General features: G+C 38.1%; 1 protein-coding gene across 1 annotated transcript in view; it reads left to right on the top strand.

The window, feature by feature from the left end:
- The window catches only part of SLC5A8 (solute carrier family 5 member 8), a 52,872-nt gene extending 33,523 nt beyond the window's left edge, over positions 1–19,349 (top strand). Inside the window, exons 11-15 of the mRNA XM_007085663.3 lie at positions 6,621–6,707; positions 9,776–9,981; positions 14,057–14,160; positions 18,887–18,966; positions 19,224–19,349. Coding sequence (XP_007085725.2) covers positions 6,621–6,707; positions 9,776–9,981; positions 14,057–14,160; positions 18,887–18,966; positions 19,224–19,349 — 603 coding nt within the window. The remainder of the gene's footprint in view (positions 1–6,620; positions 6,708–9,775; positions 9,982–14,056; positions 14,161–18,886; positions 18,967–19,223) is intronic.
- Positions 19,350–19,726: the final 377 nt, after the last annotated feature.

The following is a 19,726-nucleotide window of genomic DNA, read 5'->3' as shown; positions in this document are numbered from 1 at the left end:
ATAAGAAGTGGTCTAGTTTCATTCTTCTGCATGTTGCTGTCCAGTTCTCCCAGCACCATTTATTAAAGAGACTGTCTTTTTTCCACTGGATATTCTTTCCTGCTTTTTCAAAGATTAGTTGGCCATACTTTTGTGGGTCCAATTCTGGACTCTCTGTTCTATTCCATTGGTCTATGTGTCTGTTTTTGTGCCAATACCATGCTGTCTTGATGATTACAGCTTTGTAGTAGAGGCTAAAGTCGGGGATTGTGATACCTCCCACTTTGGTCTTCTTCAGTATTCCTTTGGCTATTCGGGGTATTTTGTGGTTCCATACAAATTTTAGGATTGCTTGTTCTAGCTTCAAGAAGAATGCTGGTGCATTTTTGATTGGGATTACATTGAATGTGTAGATTGCTTTGGGTAGTATTGACATTTTAACAATATTTATTCTTCCAATCCATGAGCATGGAATGTTTTTCCTTTTTTTTTTTTTTTTATCTTCTTCAATTTCCTTCATAAGCTTTCTATAGTTTTCAGCATACAGCTCTTTTACATATTTGGTTAAATTTATTCCTAGGTATTTTATGCTTCTTGGTGCAATTGTGAATGGGATCAGTTTCTTTATTTGTCCTGCTGTTACTTCATTATTACTGTGTAATAATGTAACTGATTTCTGTACCTTAATTTTGTATCCTGTGACTTTGCTGAACTCATGTATCAGTTCTAGCAGACTTTTGGTGGAGTCTGACGGATTTTCCATGTACATTATCATGTCGTCTGCAAAAAGTGAAAGCTTAACTTCACCTTTGCCAATTTTGATGCCTTTGATTTCCTTTTGTTGTCTTATTGCTGATGCTAGAACTTCCAACAGTATGTTAAACAACAGCAGTGAGAGTGGACATCCCTGTTGTGTTCCCAATCTCAGGGGGAAAGCTCTCAATTTTTCCCCATTGAGGATGTGGGCTTTTCATAAATGGCTTTTATGATGTTTAAGTATGTTCCTTCTATCCTGACTTTCTCGAGGGTTTTTATTAAGAAAGGATGCTGAATTTTGTCAAATGCTTTTTCTGCATTGATTGACAGGATCATATGGTTCTTATCTTTTCTTTTATTAATGTGATGTATCACATTGATTGATTTGTGAATGTTGAACCAGACCTGCAGCCCAGGAATGAATTCCACTTGATCATGGTGAATAATTCTTTTTGTATGCTGTTGAATTCAATTTGCTAGTATCTTGTTGAGAATTTTTGCATCCATATTCTTCAGGGATATTGGCCTGTAGTTCTCTTTTTTTGCTGGGTCTCTGCCTGGTTTGGGAATCAAAGTAATGCTGGCTTCATAGAATGAGTCTGGAAGTTTTCCTTCCCTTTCTGTTTTTTGGAACAGCTTGAGAAGGATAGGTATTATCTCTGCTTTAAATGTCTGGTAGAATTCCCCAGGGAAGCCATCTTGTCCTGGACTCTTATTTGTTGGGAGATTTTTGATAACCAATTCAATTTCTTCGCTGGTTATGGGTCTGTTCAAGCTTTCTATTTCCTCCTGTTTGAGTTTTAGAAGTGTGTGGGTGTTTAGGAATTTGTCCATTTCTTCCAGGTTGTCCAGTTTGTTGGCATATAATTTTTCATAGTATTCCCTGATAATTGCTTGTATTTCTGAGGGATTGGTTGTAATAATTCCATTTTCATTCATGATTTTATCTGTTTGGGTCCTCTCCCTTTTCTTTTTCAGAAGCCTGGCTAGAGGTTTATCAATTTAGTGTCTTTTTTCAAAAAACCAACTCTTGATTTCATTGATGTGCTCTACAGTTTTTTTAGATTCTATATTATTTATTTCTGCTCTGATCTTTATTATCTCTCTTCTTCTGCTGGGTTTGGGGTGTCTTTGCTGTTCTGCTTCTATTTCCTTTAGGTGTGCTGTTAGATTTTGTATTGGGGATTTTTCTTGTTTCTTGAGATAGGCCTGGATTGGAATGTATTTTCCTCTCAGGACTACCTTCGCTGCATCCCAAAGCATTTGGATTGTTGTATTTTCATTTTCATTTGTTTCCATATATTTTTTAATTTCTTCTCTAATTGCCTGGTTGACCCACTCATTCTTTAATAGGGTGTTCTTTAACCTCTATGCTTTTGGAGGTTTTCCAGATTTTTCCTGTGGTTGATTTTAAGTTTCATAGCATTGTGGTCTGAAAGTGTGCATGGTATGATCTCAATTCTTGTATACTTATGAAGGGCTGTTTTGTGACCCATAATATGATCTATCTTGGAGAATGTTCCATGTGCACTCGAGAAGAAAGTATATTCTGTTGCTTTGGGATGAAGAGTTCTAAATGTATCTGTCAAGTCCATCTGATCCAATGTATCATTCAGGGCCCTTGTTTCTTTATTGCTCCTGTGTCTAGATGATCTATCCATTGTTGTAAGTGGAGTATTAAAGTTCCCTGCAATTACCACATTGTTATCAATAAGGTTGCTTATGTTTGTGATTAATTGTTTTATATATTTGGGGGCTCCCATATTCGGTGCACAGACATATATAATTGTTAGTTCTTCCTGATGGATAGACCCTGTAATTTTTATGTAATTCCCTTCTTCATCTCTTGTTATAACCTTTAATTTAAAGTCTAGTTTGTCTGATATAAGTATGGCTACTCCAACTTTCTTTTGACTTCCAGTAGCATGATAGATAGTTCTCCATCCCCTCACTTTCAATCTGAAGGTGTCCTCAGGTCTAAAATGAGTCTCTTGTAGACAGCAAATAGATGGGTCTTGTTTTTTTATCCATTCTGATACCCTATGTTTTTTGGTTGGAGCATTTAGTCCATTTACATTCAGTGTTATTAATTGAAATATATGGGTTTAGAGTCGTTGTGATATCTGTAGGTTTCATGCTTGTAGTGATGTCTCTGGTACTTTGTGGTCCTTGCAACATTTCACTCACAGAGTCCCCCTTAGTATCTCTTGTAGGGCTGGTTTAGTGGTGATGAAGTCCTTCAGTTTTTGTTTGGGAAAACCTTTATCTCTCATTCTATTCTGAATGACAGACTTGCTGGATAAAGGATTCTTGGCTGCATATTTTTTTCTGTTCATCACATTGAAGATTTCCTGCCATTCCTTTCTGGCCTGCCAAGTTTCAGTAGATAGACCTGCTACTACCCTTATGTGTCTACCTTTGTATGTTGAGGCTCATTTATCCTTAGATGCTTTAAGAATTCTCTCTTATCCTTGTATTTTGCCAGTTTCACTATGATATGTTGTGCAGAAGTTCGATTTATGTTACGACTGAAGGGAGTTCTCTGTGCCTCTTGGATTTCAGTGCCTGTTTCCTTCCCCAATCAGGGAAGTTCTCAGCTATGATTTGTTCAAGTACACCTTCAGCCCCTTTCTCTCTCTCTCTTCTTCTTCTGGAATTCCTAGGATACGGATATTGTTCTGTTTGATTGCATCGCTTAGTTCTCCAGTTCTCCCCTCATACTCCTGGATTTTTTAAAATCTTTTTCTCAGCCTCCTCTTTTTCCATAGTTTTATCTTCTAGTTCACCTATTCTCTCCTCTGCCTTTTCAATCTGTGCTATTGCTGTCTCCATTTTATTTTGCACCTCATTCATAGCATTTTTTAATTCCTCATGACTATTTTTTAGTCCCTTGATCTCTGTGGCAATAGATTCTCTGTTGTCCTCTATGCTTGTTTCAAGACCAGGGATTAATTTTATGACTATTATTCTAAATTCTTGTTGTTATATTGCTTAAATTGGTTTTGATCAATTTGTTAGCTGTCACTACTTCCTGGAGTTTCCTTTGAGGAGAATTCTTCTGTTTCATCATTTTGGCAAGTCCCTGTGGTAGCTCCAAACTGCAGGGCACTTCCCCTGTGCTGTCCAGAGAAACTTGTGTTGGTGGGTAGGGCTGCAGTCAGACCTGATGTCTGCCCCCAGCCCACCGCTGGGGCCACAGTCAGACTGGTGTGTACCTTATCTTCCCCTCTCCCAGGGGCAGGACTCACTGTGGAATGGCATGGCCCCTGTCTGGGCTGCTTGCACACTGCCAGGCTTGTGGTGCTGCTTTGATGGCATCTGGCCAAGGGCGTGTTAGCCCAGGTGGATCCGCAAGGTGAACAGGGGAGGGAGGGGCAGGCTTAGCTCGCTTTGCTCTCCGTGGTCCCCTGTGGGAGGGGCCCTGCAGCACCGGGAGGGAGGCGGGCCCATCCCAGGGATAGATCCACAGAAGCACAGCGTTGGGCGTTTGTGAGGTGCAAGCAAGCAAGTTTGGTGACAGGAACTGGTTCCCTCTGGAATTTCAGCTGGGGGATAGGAGAGGGAAATGGTGCTTGCCAGTGCCTTTGTTCCCCCGCTGAGCTGTGTCCTTCTGGGGCTCAACAACTCTCCCTCCAGGCGTCCTCTCGCCCTCCCCACTGTCTGAGAGCAGAGCTGTTGACTTTTAACATTCCAGATGTTAAGTCCCGCTGGCTTTCAGAACTCACGCAGTCCGGCCCCTCCACTTTTGCAAGCCAGACTTTGGGGGCTCTGCCTTCCTGTGGGCTGCCCTTCCACCGCCACAGCTCCCTCCCACCAGTCCGTGTAGAACACACCGCCTCTCCGCCCTTCCTACCCTCTTCTGTGGGCCTCTTGTCTACGCTTGGCTCCGGAGAGTCCATTCTGCTAGTCTTCTGGCAGTTTTCTGGGTTATTTAGGCCTATGTGGGTGGAGTCTAAGCAATCAACAGGACGAGGTGAGTCCAGCGTCCTCCTACACTGCCATCTTCTATTCTTCAAGTTTCAACTTAAACATCCTTTCTGTTCCCTGCATATGTTTAAGTTTCCCTCTGCCACATATTCTTAGAACACTTTGTGTTTCTCTTACCATATTCTTATTTCCATTATCATATTATATTGTAGTGATTTACTTAATGTCTGTTTTACTAAATAGTGTATAATTCCATGAAAAAATTTTGACATTGTTGTCTAACACTGTATCAAATATCTGGTGTCTACTGCAGTGTTCAAGACATTTAATAAATTCAGCTTGAATGTACCTATTCTGTACTTGTTCATAAATATCCACTTATCAGATCACCCCAAACGCTCCCTGGACCTTCTCTGGGCACCTCGGCTCCCTGTCTGGGACTCCTGGACCTCCCCATGTTCCAGAAAGTTGAAGATCAATGCTGGACAAAGCAGGTCGTCCAGACTCCTTCTTTAGACCTAAGGCGTGGGTCCATTCTGGTTGATTATTGCTTAAGGCATATCAGTTGTTAAAATAGCTTAATCTCATCTTGACTATATGAGTGAATGAATTATGTCCAGATGCACCAAGCTTATCTAGTACAGCTAAGCCATAACCAGCAAAAGTCCTCTGAATGTGCTTTCCTCCATAGTCTGCATTATTGCTTATTCTTCTGTAGTCTGCATTATTGCTTATTCTTCTGTATAGCTTATAGCTCTTAATGTGGTTACTTTCCCTTTTTACCATATATCAACTCTGGCCTGAGTATATACAGTGGGGTGTTCTAGGTATGTCATCATAACTCTAAGCCAGTTTTTGCTTGCTTCCTCTCTAACTTAAGTATTATTTCCTGAGATAGATCTTTTTGGGGATATATTCCTTGTGTCTCCAAAACTGACTCACAGGTCACACTGTCATAGCCTGATTCGTGGGCCATGTGACTTATTTCACATTATGCATTGAAGTCTATCTCCCTTCCTCCTGGGCTCTGGTTCAAGAGAAGTTGTGAAATGACTCCTTAGGATGATATTCTGAGCCCATATTCTCCTCAAACAATAGTTGTTTGTCATCTGTATCCACACTCCCTTCTATAGTCCAAAAGGTAGGCTTTGTAATTGTTGTTAACCTAAGACTGCTGTCTGTATCCTATAAGATTTTTCTTGACTCAATGTTTTTTCTTTGATTTGCTCATTCTGTTTTATCAAGCCCCTTTACTCTGTAGACAAACTAATGGGTTCCCTAATTCTTCTTATATGGTTCTGTCCACTATTAAAAATTAGCCATTGGATTATTGGGAACTCATATCTCTTGGAATTTTTAGCTATTTGCATATCTCCATTGTTCACATTGTAATTTCTTTTGACATCTATACATCAAAACAAAGGTTACAGTTAGCCAATTACATTTTAAATCTTTCTACATGATTTGATCAATCTTTTTTTTTTTTTTTTTAAATCCTGGTTTTCATTCTAATTCCATTCTTAGGGAACCAAAGATGGTGTTGGGTTTCATTGCCATCTCTGTTCACTTAGGAGTACTTACCCACAGTCTTGTTTTGCAGAAGATTTTGAGAATCAAAGCACAAAGGAGTAATGTGATTGATTATTAACACCTGCAAAAACAGTTGGGAGGAGTAGTGTCCCTCTTGTCTTATGCATTCATATAGGTGCTCCCATTGTCTCATGACTCTCTACCTTCTTTATGTTTTGCTTCCTTTATTGAGATACCTGAATGAACAGATTAATAGTTGAGACTGAGAAACAGAAGTTTCTAAGTTCTGATGACCTATTTGCCAATGATAAGGCTGCCATGATTTTCTGGAAGAGGCTGACTAAGTTCTCATTCTGATGAAATTTATTTGAAACTTTTTAACTTGGTATTTGAGATTACTAGTTGTTGACTTTTTGTTATTTTTGTAGGCAGCCCTCAGTATATTTGGCATGATTGGTGGACCACTTCTGGGCTTGTTTGCTTTGGGCATTTTGGTTCCCTTTGCCAACTCAATTGTAAGTATAAAGAGTGAATATGTGTAAAGCTTAATTTCCCAAATATAGTAGTGGCTCAATTTTTGTCAGTTGTAAAGATATAATTCCTTTGATATCTGTCATTAGTGACTTGATGACTTAATTACTCATATTGACTTTGCTGGGGTGTACAATAAATTACTATGCACTGGGATTGTGCATATGTAAAGCTAAATGGAAATTGCCAAAACAACATATATTATGTAACTAAATATTTATATAATTAATAATATATAATATATTCTATAATTATATAATTAAAATATAATATAGAATATTATATAACTAAAGTATATATGTTATGAAACATATTATATGTAATATATTATGAATATTATATAACTAAAGCAGCAACTTTTTTGTGCATTTATCTTTTTGCCCTTCTTGAAAATTAATCACTAGGATTTAAAGAAAGGAGATCAATAGGCTCAGATATGAAAGATTTAAGGGCAATAGAGTTGAGGATACTTGTGACTAGCCAGAGTATAGCAAAGAGAAGCAATAAGATAAGATATTCACCACCTTGACCAGAGAGTTTATATTCCTGATATTTAAAGCTATAGCTCCAACACCATGGTTCTGGCCCCAAAGGGGTGATCATAATTGGGAATAGTATCCAGAAGAAGGTAATATCTCTCTTCTACATAGACATATCTGTGCTTTAAAGTACTAGATTTTGTTTGGAGTAAATGAAATTGAAATTATTTCTCTGAAAGCCAAAGGAAACTCCATCTAATCAGGCCTGCTATAGGCTGACATTCAGGAAAAACTGATAATGCATGTTTTGTTGTTTCAGACAGATGTAGAATAACCACAAAACTATGACTTTACATTTAGAATTCCATTTTCTTCATGAGGCATTAGGGATTGGTAAGGCAGCTACTAATAAAGGCTGTTACCATTATTACTAATAATTCTCAGAGAAATAATTCTCAACAGATGGTAGCTGTACTTGTGGTGAGCATAACATAATATATATAGAAATTAAATCACTGTGTTTCAGTACCCCTGAAATTGATGTAACATTGTGTGCCAAGTGTACACAAATAAAAACTTCACAAAAATAATAATTCTGACTAATAATAATAATTCTCAATGAAATATCATATGAAGCGTAAGTTTTGTAGAAATTAATCACAGTGCAAGAGAATGGTTCATATCAACCTCAATGTTGAAGCTTTGGTTAGACTCTTTGCATTTTGAAATGCACAGTGCTTTTTGAGTGTTTGAAACATTAAAACAGGACTGACTTTTGGTTTTTGACATTTACTGCCACCATGGGGTGCCTCCAGAAAAGCTGTAGCAGACAAGGTCCCACATATCCTTTTTTCAAGAGAAGTATGATATTATTCCTGTCATAGGAGGTACCTCTTTTTACTGCATCCACATGTTTCACCAGAATATCTACCCTTACCTTGGAGTGGACTTCCTGCCTCCCTCTCTTCCTCCTACCTTCTCACCCTTTCTCCCCTTCTCCTTTTCTCCTTCTCTTCCTTTGCTTCTCTTCTTCCTTCCCTTTTCTCCCTTGTTCCCTCCCCTCTTCTTATTCATTCATTGAACATTTATGAGCTGAGTACTGTCCTGGGAATAGAGAGCACTGAATATTTTTGCTTTCACAGGTTTTATAATTTTGCGGATCTTTGAACAAACCATATACAATGCTGAGAATAAGCAAGTCTGGCCTGTCAACAGGTGGCCACACTACTATTCCAACCTCATAATATTGAAAAAATATTTATTGCACTCCTGTATATGTCCAGCACTGTCATAAGTGTCATAAGTTTTGGGGTACCAAAACCAAAGAAATCTAATTCTGCTTTCAAGGTTCACAGCTTAATGAAGGAGCTCACAGTCTTCGTCCCTAACACAAATCCTCTGATCTGGTCATCAGCCTTTATTTTCTCCCATCAGCACACCATTCTTTTTTCCTACCCTATGATTTTGCTTATGTTTTCCCCCTGACTTCAAATATTCTACCCTGTCCTTTCTATGGGGATCCTGAGGCACAAGCTGCATTGTCTGGTCAGTATTTTTTTTTTTTTTTAAGTTTATTTATTTATTTTTGAGCAAGAAAGAAAGTAAGAGTGGTGGAGGGGCAGAGAGAGAGGGAAAGAGAGAGAATCCCAAGCAGGCTCCACACTGTTAGCATGGATCCTGATGTGGGGCTTGAAACTACTAGCTGTGACATCATGACCTGAGCCAAAATCAGACGGTTAACTGACTGAGCCAACCAGGCGCCCCTGGTCAGTATTCTTAAAGGAAGGGGCAAAATTTCACCACAGGGGAAGAGGCTTCCTAGCTTAAGTTTTACTTTTGTCCCCATCATTTGGAACTAGGGCTTAAATCATTCAAAGTCCAGCAGAACATCTGGATTACTGATGAAAAGCAGAAGTGGGGACTCCAAGTTTTCCAAGGACTGGGAAACCAGCTGTCTTCAGAGAGGACATCCCTACCTGTCTTTAGAAATACTAAGTGTGGTTATATGCACCATGGCAGTCATTTGTGAAAACTGCTTCCTGGTTTCCCCTAATTACCCTGAAGCACAATTATAATCGTGCATGTTATTAAGTATAGGAATAAACTCTGTGTATGATTTCTCCTTCATAATCTGTTGTTCATATGGCATACCATTTGTTTACAGACTAAATAAAAATATAGGGGGCAATTGGTCTGGGGTCAGTGGTGTGACTGTTGTGGTTATTTGGGTGTGAAGAAAGCAGGAGGCCAGAGCAGAGTGCTAGCTATGGAACAGAGTAGAAGAAATGGAATTATGAGATCAACTAAAAGAAAAATGGGCAGGAATTGGTGATTGGCTAGGTAGGGTTATGGAAAAGGGAATGGGGTTACAGACTCCCCAGGGCTCTGGGCTAAAGGACCAGTGGTCCCTGCCACTCTTGACAAGAGGCAGGGATCTTGGGGGAGAAGGATGATTTTAGGAGAAAAGCTGGTAAATCTGACTTGGACCATGTTGAGCTTAACCTTCTAATGTTAATTTCCATCTCAAAGCAAGCTGTGTTATTTTTTCTTTTAAAAGCACTCTTGTTTTGCAGGGAGCACTTGCTGGTCTTCTGGCTGGATTTGTCGTTTCTTTGTGGGTAGGAATTGGAGCTCAACTGTATCCTCCACTGCCTGAGAGAACTATGCCACTAAGCCTTGAAACCTATGGCTGTAACAGCACATACAATGTGACAAATTGGGTGACAACCACAGAAATGCCATTTTCTACTAGTGCTTTTCAAGTATATGGTGCTGAAAGGTATTGAATTAAACTTTGTAATGTCATATTTTTAAGAAATGTATGTGACAGGTAGAGAACAGTTGCTTTCTGTCTTGCCTGCAGTGCTGTGATTTTTCCCTGATCTGAAATGGGTAGAGCCCTTGTGGCTTGCTGGCTATGGTATTTTGATCAGAAACAGCAAAAATTGCTATATGTTCTTAATTTTGATACACTTCTGTCATGCTTACAGATCTGGAGAAGACTTGAATTGTAACACAAAAAAACTATTATGGGTAAATGCTACCAAATATCAGCTCTAGTTGAATGAAAAATTGTCTTTGTCAACTAAAAACCTTTTAAAATGAAAAGTACCATTATAAAAGAACATTGCTTCTATAGTCTTTGAGGTATAGCTTTTACAGACTAAAAGCTACAATCATCTAAATATGTTAGATTATTGCTATTTGTTTAGGTTTAAAGATTCCAAACCTTTAGAACATTAGCAATGAGTTGCAGCTGTGATATTCTTACTAGAGTTTTCTGTATGTGGTATACTTTTAGGCTTGTGGATCCTTATGTTGTCTGATTTAATGAAATGTTGTGGGTCTGCTAATAGGTGAGTGTTTTATTATATAGTGGATGTGAGGGCAAGACTTTCTATAGTGGACAATTATATGTACAGCCTTAAAGCATAAACCCCAATAGAAATGTTCAAGGAGTACGGAGATGAGGTTGTTGCTCCCCAATTATTGCCCCCAGCTCCAGCTTTCTTGGAATGAAGCCATTAAGGACTCATGCCCACTTTAGCTGGACACCCTCCTGAGAGAAGGAATGTGACTGTTACAATTAGTGATTCATGTTCCAAAGAAAATATAACTATGAGAATGCCTGCCAATGGAAGTTCAAGGCTGGCAAATGCTTCATAAATAGAAAGAAAAGGTAGTTCCAGAGCCTGAGGCATATTTGGGGGAGGTCTGACTAGGTGGGGTGCTGTGGGGTGAGGGGCAAGGAAGTGCAAGGAGCAGTTTGGACAAGCATGAAAGCGCTAATGTACATGTGTAGGATGCACATATATATGTGGGAGGACATTCAGGATGTACTTGTTTCACAGTTTTGCTTAGCATTTGTCCTGGTTGTGTAAATATCTCTCTTAATTTAAGAGTCTGAGACAAAATAGTTATTTGGATTCTGAAACAAATAAATTAACTGAGGTTTAGTATATACCTGGTACCATAATAATTACTTTTATAGGTTAGCTTATTTATAAAATAACAGGTAATAAGCAAGAATTTTTTTTTAACTTTTTTTTTTTTTTTTTTGAGACAGAGAGAGACAGAGCATGAACGGGGGAGGGGCAGAGAGAGAGGGAGACACAGAATCAGAAGCAGGCTCCAGGCTCTGAGCCATCAGCCCAGAGCCCGACGCGGGGCTCGAACTCACGGACCGTGAGATCGTGACCTGAGCTGAAGTCGGACGCTTAACCGACTGAGCCACTCAGGCGCCCCAAGCAAGAATTTTTAAGAATTAATACATACTCAACTCTGGGCTGGCCATTTCTGTGATATCCCTAGAAAGTCTTCCCCTTTCACTGTGGTTCCTGCCTTCCAGGAAATTATAATTTAGCTGGAGAGAGTATGCTAATGTATACAAAACAATCAATCCAGTAAGCACGGTAAGTATAAAATAAGTATAAAACTAGCACATGATAAATAGTAATAACTACTTGATAAATGCTTGTTAAAAGAATGAATATAAACAAGGTTGGAGTAGCAGGAAGACTTTGGAGAGGTAGGACTTGAAGGATGCGGAGGCTGGCTAGACAGAGGTCTGGAAAGTCATTCTTACCACAGAAAATGACCAGAAGGGAAATTGGACAAGAAGATACACAAACAATGCTTGTGGTAAGTGGTATTCATAGGTGATCAAGAGAGCCAGCAGAAGGAAGAGCTTAACTCTTCCTGAGTGGAGTGAAGGAGACCTTCTTAGGGGATTACATAAATTGGAATTAGTCAGGTGAACAGGTTGGGCAGAGGGACCAAAGGAAGAAGAAAATCGCACAGTGAAGGAATAGTGTATGCAAAGGCATGAAGTTCTGAAGCCACGTGGCACCTTAGGAAATCACACCTAGTCAATGTCGCTAGAGTACAAGGGGAGTAAAGTTCACAGCTGAAGATGAAATAAAATACCCTTTGGTCGTCTAGATTCTGCATTTCCATTACCCACATTCAGTTTTTATTAAGTTCCCAATGCTTGATGTGTATATATTGATAGCTTGTTGTAGTTTTAATTTGCATTTCCCTTATGATCAGTTACATTTGATACCTTTTAATATATTTATTGGCCATTTCCATTTGAATATTTACTTTAGTCACTTGTCTGTTGAAATCTTTTATCCATTTTTAAATGCATTCTCAGTTTTTTTATTATTTATTTAGGAGTTCTTTTTTAATGTTTATTTATTTTTGAGAGAGACAGAATGCAAGTGGGTTAGGGGCAGAGACAGAGGGAGACACAAAATCCGAAGCAGGCTCCAGGTTCCGAGCTGTCAGCACTGAGCCCAACAGGGGCTCAAATTCATGAGCTGTGGGATCATGACCTGAGCTGAAGTCGGACGCTGAACCCACTGAGCCACCCAGGTGCCCCTAGGAGTTCTTGATATATTCTAGATACAAAATATATTTTGAAAATATTTTTCTCCCACTTTGTGGATTGCCTTTTTACTCTTTTAGTGATACTTTTGGTGGCCAGAAATGTTTTCATTTTAATTATGTTCAACTTTATCAGTCTTTTTCCTATATGTTCAGTCTTCTGTGTATCCCAATTACATCTTTGCCTATCCTGAGGTCATAAAGAGATTCTTCAAATTTTTAATTTAAATGCTTTATTGTTAGTTAACTGTTTCCATTTATGAATGTAATCTCCTTTGGAATTGATTTCTGTGGGTGCTGTGATCAAGACTCATTTTTTCCTATATGGATATTCGATTAACCAAGTACCACTTATTGGAAAGAACTTCCCTTTACCCCATTACAAAGTACTGTCAACTTTGACATAAACCAGATGATTATTTTCTTGTGGGTCTGTCTCTTGATTCTCTCTTCTGTTCTACTTTGTCTGTTTTTTGTTTTTGTTTTTGTTTTTTGTTTGTTTGTTTTTTCTCCCAGTAATACCACATCTTAATTTCAATAGCTCACCTCAGTGTGTTTCCATCTTTCTGGGATCTTGACCCCTCAAGTTCTAATTGTTGTGACTCTCTGGTATCTTAAAAAAAAATCTGCCTGCTCTTTCCCCCAGTTTTTATACATTATTCTTGGCAGAATTGTTGGTCTAAATCAAGCTACTCTATTAAAGCTGAAAATGAGATCCTAGAATAATCATTTTAGAAACAGATTAGATCATGTCACTCCTCCATTTAAAGTACTTCCCTGAGAGCCACTGCTCAGAGAGTAAAATCCAAACTTCATACAAGTCTAACAACAAAAAAGAAATCCGTCTTCCTCTTGTTTTGTGTAACTCTGTCTGTTGCTCACTATGCTTTAGTCGGCTGGTGTTTACCTCTCTCTAGGATGCTTTCCTCAAGAACTTTCCTCCAGGTCTCAGTTCAAATGTCACTTCTTCCTAAAGGCTTTCTCTGACTCCATGTTGGAGTGTAGTTCCTTCTTTCCACTCTGTTAATATCACATTACCTTGTTTTATTTTCCTTACAGCACTTTCCACCAGTGGAAATTATTATATTTATTAGTTTACTTGTTTGTTTTATTTCTCTCCCCATTAGAATGTAAACCTTATGAAGGCAGGAACTCTGTCAGCCATTTTTATGGTAGACTTTTTAATGACAAGAACAGTGCCTGGGACATAAAGCAAAGTTGAACGAATACACATGGACATTTAGCATTATAGTGTATGGTCAAGGCTAAGCCAGGGTTTTCATATTTTTCCCTCAGGCTTTTAATTATTTATCCAATAAGATAAAATTGGAACTGCAGATTATGACATCAAAAACATTATTAAATATTTTATTTTGATTTTGCCATGCATGAAGATTATTGAGACTGCTCTTAGTTGCTAGTAGCATTACATGAAATTTTACAGTTATGCTTTTGTTCTTTCTCAGGACTCCACTGATGGATAACTGGTATTCTTTATCATATCTCTACCTCAGCACTCTTGGAACTTTGGTAACATTATTCATGGGAATGCTAATCAGTTTACCAACAGGTAACTATCTAAACCTTAGTATTGTTGTATTTACCTCCATATCAGTTTTTACTATATCTGTTTTATAGCTGCTGATGTTATTTTACTATAGTCCTGTTAACAACTAGTTTAATTACTTGTTCCATTTTCCTCATGGGAAATTTGAGGGCCTACACTTGAAAGCAGAAGGTTCTCTTTGAACCTTTGCTCCACCACGTACCAGCTGCATGAACTTAGGGAAGACTGTATAGCTACTCTGAGGCTTAGCTTTCTTCTGTATGAATTGAGGTTAGTGGTGATTGACTTCCCTATCTCACAGGTTGCTGTAAGATAAAAATAAGGTCTTTAAAATATCATATGTAGTTACTACAATGCTAGGGATTTTACACATATTATTACAACAGTCCTGCATCAGATCTTTTCATTGTCCTATGCTGACTTTTTGTAAACTTTAAAGAAGTATACACAGGTAAGGAATGATCGCTACAATTGTTATATCTAAACATAGTATGAAGCTTTTTTCAGATTCCATAAATTTTAAAAACATTATTTAAAAACTGTCAGTGAGGAGCCTGCTTGGGATTTCTCTCTCCCTCTCTTTCTGCCCCTCTTCCACTCATTCTCTCGCTCTCAAAATAGATAAATACACTTAAAAAACATTATTTTTTAAAAAACAAACTGATAATACACGTGGTACATACACTGCTCTCTGGGATTGCTATAGGACTGTTATTCTGGAACTTCATATCCTTATTCTGTGAATTCCATCTGTCTCCCTCCTGTGTTGTATTCCCCGCTGCCTGTATCCCATTATTCCTAATTCTTGTTTATCCCCTTAATTGAATGGAGCACATCCTTTTAGCATGTTCTTGAGAAAGTGTAGACAAGAGATTTTGAAAATGTGGTACCTCTGGAAAAAAGTGTCTTTAATTCTCCCTTATACTTGATTGATCATTTGTTTGAGTAGAGAATCCTAGGTTGAAAATAACTTTCTTGTTTCTGAAAGGATGTCTTTTTTTTTAAGTTTGTTTTTTTAATGTAATTTATTGTCAAGTTGGCTAACATACAGTGTATACAGTGTGCTCTTGGTTTTGGGGGTAGATTTCCATGATTCATCACTTCCATACAACACTCATCCCAACGAGTATCCTCCTCAATGCCCACCACCATTTTTCCCTCTCCCCCGCAACCCTCCCATGAACCCTCAGTTTGTTCTCTGCATTTAAGAATTTCTTATGGTTTGCCTCCTTCCTTCTCTGTAACTATTTTTTCCCCCTTCCCTTCCCCCATGGTCTTCTGTTAAGTTTCTCAAGTTACACATGTGAGTGAAAACATATTAAGTTTATTTATTTATTTTGAGAGAGAAAGAGAGAGAGTGTGTGTGTGCACATGTGCAAGCAGGAGAGGGGCAGAGAGGGAGGGAGAGAATCGCAAGCAGGCTCTGTGCTGTCAGGGCCGACCCTGACGCAGGGCTCAATCTCATGCAGGACTTTGCTCTGTCTCACAAACTATGAGATCATGACCTGAGCTGAAATCAAAAGTCAGACCCTCAACCAACTGAACCACCCAGGTGCCCCTCTGAGAGGATGTCTTAACTTTCTCAGCTAATCTTTCTCAGGTTAAGCACCATATGAGTAGGCGGCTTGCATTTAAGAGCCATCTATTCATTTTTATTTTTTATTATAGTTCTAGTTCACTGTGTTGTTATTAAGATGCCAGTGCTATGCTACCTGCCGGCCCTTTGTATGTGACCCATTTCACAATGATTGCTTTGCCCTAAGGCCTCGGTAGGATCTTTTCAAACTGAAGACTCATGCCCTTCAGTTCTAAGGCATTTCCCCATATTATTTCTTTTTCTTTTTTTTTTTCCCCATATTATTTCTTTTGTAATTTCTTGTGATTTTCTGTTTTCTCTTTATGGAAACTCTTGTTAGTCAAATGTTTGAGTCCCAGACAGTTATTCTAATTTTCTTCTCTTTTCTTTCCTATTTTCCATAACTGTGTCTTTTAGGTCTACTACATGGGATACTTTTTCAATTTACTTTTCCATAATTCTCAAAGGAGCATTCTGATCCAGTTTTGAGAATAATCTGTAAAGGAAGGAGGGCAAGTAGGAAGCTATTACAGTAAGTCAGGTGAACGATCTTGGTGGCTGAAAGCAGGATAGCAGGGTAGTTGGTGAGAAGTGCTGGGCTCCCCGATTTCCTACATTCCCTCACACATGTACTTCCATAGCAACCAGACTGGGGGAAGGCAGCTCACTGCCCTTTTCCTCAAATGTGCAATAACTAGTCAGAAATCCTATACTTTTGTCCTAGGACGTCTGATGTCTTTGTTTGCTTTATGCTGCAAGGCTACCGTCACTGTGCCACTTGATAGTAGAAGAAATTCTAAGTAGAAAGTAGTAGAAGAAATTCTATCAATTATGATTTTGTAACTCCTGAATAGCACTGCCTTTCAAGCTTCTGTGATACTTGTATTTATAATTAATAAATGATATCAATAGTTAGTAGTAATATTAACATATCAACAATGATATTGCAATGTATAATTCTTATGCATTTATGATAAAGTTTGTAGCTATTTATTACCTTTCAAACAGCTGTTTTTAACTATTTTCTTTCTTTTCGAAAAGGACTGTGGCTTTTTTCGTAAATAAATTTACCAGCACAGTAGATTTATTCTTTTTGTCTGTTTTGATATATTTTAAGACAGATTTTAAACTTTTCTCACAAATAGCTCAATTATTCAGATCAAGAATACACATCAACAGTCTCCTTGTGCTATTTGACGTTAGGTTCTTATTCAACCCATTCCTTTTTCTTTAAGAAAATGGAATATCAATATGATTTCACTCATTTGTAGAATTTAAGAAACAAAACAGATGAACATATGGAAGGAAGAAAAAAAGAGAGGGAGAGAAGAAAGCAAACCATAAGAGACTCTTAAAGATAGAGAACAAACTGAGGGTTGATGGAGGGAGGTGTATGGGGGCTGGATTAGATGCGTGACAGGTGTTAAGGAGGGTGCTTGTTGTGATGACCACTGGGTGTTGTATGTAAGTGATGAATCATGGAATTCTACTCCTGAAATCAATATTTCACTGTATGTTAACTAACTAGAATTTAAATAAATATTTGAAAAGAAAAAAAGAAGAAATGGAGTTTAAGAATATTCCCTTTTAACATTCCCTTTTTTTTTCCTTAAAAGTTTTTATTCTGATAACCATATACAACCATATCTTTTGTTTTATAAAGTAATGCTATACCCAGCTGAGCAGGCATCCAGTGATAAGAAGCAATACAACTTCATTAATTTCATATGGCTTATTCCCATTTCACAACAGCAATGAACACCTTGAGAAAAACAAACAAACAAATTAGAAACACGAAATCCTAACACTTCTGGGAAAATAAATCTAAAGATCTACTGTAGGATACTAGGAATCTGTAACAATTCAGGCCACACAGACTTGGTTGGCATTTCAGTTTCACCTAACCATGTACCCACCGTAAGTGGGTCTGTCTCTTCATCAGTAAGTGGGGTAAATAATACCCTAAGTAGACCGCGAGCTATGAGTACAGTAATTGTTTTACTCATCTCTGTCTCCCCAGCACCTAGTAGAGTCTCTAGCACATGGTGGTTACTCAACAATGTTGACTTGATTAGTTTAAAGTTGATCCCATTTCTGGAAGAGCAGAGGTTCCCGTAATTAAAAGCCTAATATTTGTACCAAAGTGAAGGCACTCAAATATTAGATAGCATAAAGATCACTTTGGAAATTTGGTAAAAAATCAGGATTCAGTGGCCCTACCCCAGAGTTTCTAACTGGGTTAGTCCAGGTTGGAGTTCAGGAATCTGTGTTTTAAGTACATCTCCTAGGTGTACTTTGTACTAAAGTAGTTTGAGGAGCACACAGTTTTAAAAAGCTTAGTCTTTGATCTACAAATAAAATAACTTGTATCTACAAATAATTTTTGTAAAGCAAAATGTTAGGGAAGAGGAGTTGAATCCAACACAATCATCGTACTGATTTTCATTTAACCAATTTATTTGACATTTCATAATTTCCTGCACTTATTCACATACATCTACATTCACAGCCTTGAAACTGGAGGAGTGCAACTCCACTGCCTGAAGCAGAGGCAGATGGTTTGATATTTTATTGGTAGATCAGAGAGGATGCTTTTAAACCAGTTTCCCTATGAGTACTGGGCTCTTTCTCAGGTTAAGCACCATATGAGTAGGCGGCTTGCATTTAAGAGCCATCTATTCATTTTTATTTTTTATTATTTAAAAACAAATTATGTTTTTATTTTATTTTTGAGAGAGACAGTGCAAGCAGGGGAGGGGCAGAGAGACAGGGAGACACAGAATTTGAAGCATGCTCCAGGCTCTGAGCTGTCGGCACAGAGCCTGACTTGGAGCTCAAACTCACGGACTGTGAGATCATGACCTGAGCTGAAGTCGGACACTTAATCAACTGAGTCACCCAGGCGCCCCATCTCATTTGTTTTTACACACCAGACTCATATTTATCATAGTGAGAGGCTTGCAGAATCTGAGTGACTAAGGGAAGGGAAATGGTGAGCCAAGTCTCCAGCACTGCTTAAAAGATTCTCTTTCTCTTTGTGTTTTAGAAGTGCATAGAGTTGAATGCACCCAAGTCAAATGCTTGTATGATGGGCCATCACTGGGTAGTTACAGTTATCTTTCTAACAATGTAAACAATGTAAATGTTTTTCAGGAGGAAGAAAACAAAACTTAGACCGCAGATTCCTACTAACCAAAGAGGACTTTCTTTCCAATTTTGACATTTTTAAGAAAGTAAGTTGGCTTTCTTTCTCCTTCAATTAGTAAGACTGTGCTTTTACCCCCAAGATAGAATACTAGTTAGCCCTTAGACTCTCTTTTGAACTCTGATAGACAAGGAACGTATTTGACCTATTCTTTGATGATGCATTTCTGTTATATATCTCGTCCTCAGTAGACTACCAAGCTGATTTAGAGAAAGAAAAACAGTAACAGTTATTTAGAATTGAATAGTTACTTTTTTCTAATGATGTATTAACATTTTCTTTTAGAAGAAGCATACTTTAAGCTATAAATCTCATCCGATAGAAGATGGTGGAACTGATAACCCTGCCTTCAACCATATTGAATTGAACTTCACAGACCAAAGTGGCAAGATCAATGGGACTCGTTTGTGAAGCAGCTGTGATATTAGATGATCTTAAACAGTGTCCCAATTTGATATATTTTCTAAGAAATTTGGGTCGGGTTTAGATTTTTTTTGAAGGGGTGGTTCTATAATGAGTAAAGTTTGGGGGGAAATTTTTGTTAAAGCAAAGTCCTGACTCTTCAGTTCCTAGACTCAATAATTGATGCTACTCTGGAGTTAAGAGTTTCAGTGTCAGTGTTTTCCTCTATTTCTCTTTTATTTTAATGAGGCTGCAGTTGTGAAAATTATGACCACATATGTGCTGATAGATTAATACGCACATACTTAATGGTCAAAAGCACATTCTTAAATTTGGTCATTCATAAAAGTATTTTCCATGGATTTGGTGCTAGCATATCAGTTTTA

This window comes from Panthera tigris, chromosome B4 (genome assembly GCF_018350195.1).
Source record: "Panthera tigris isolate Pti1 chromosome B4, P.tigris_Pti1_mat1.1, whole genome shotgun sequence".
Lineage (NCBI taxonomy): Eukaryota > Metazoa > Chordata > Mammalia > Carnivora > Felidae > Panthera > Panthera tigris.
This window is presented reverse-complemented; position numbering and strand designations above follow the sequence as displayed.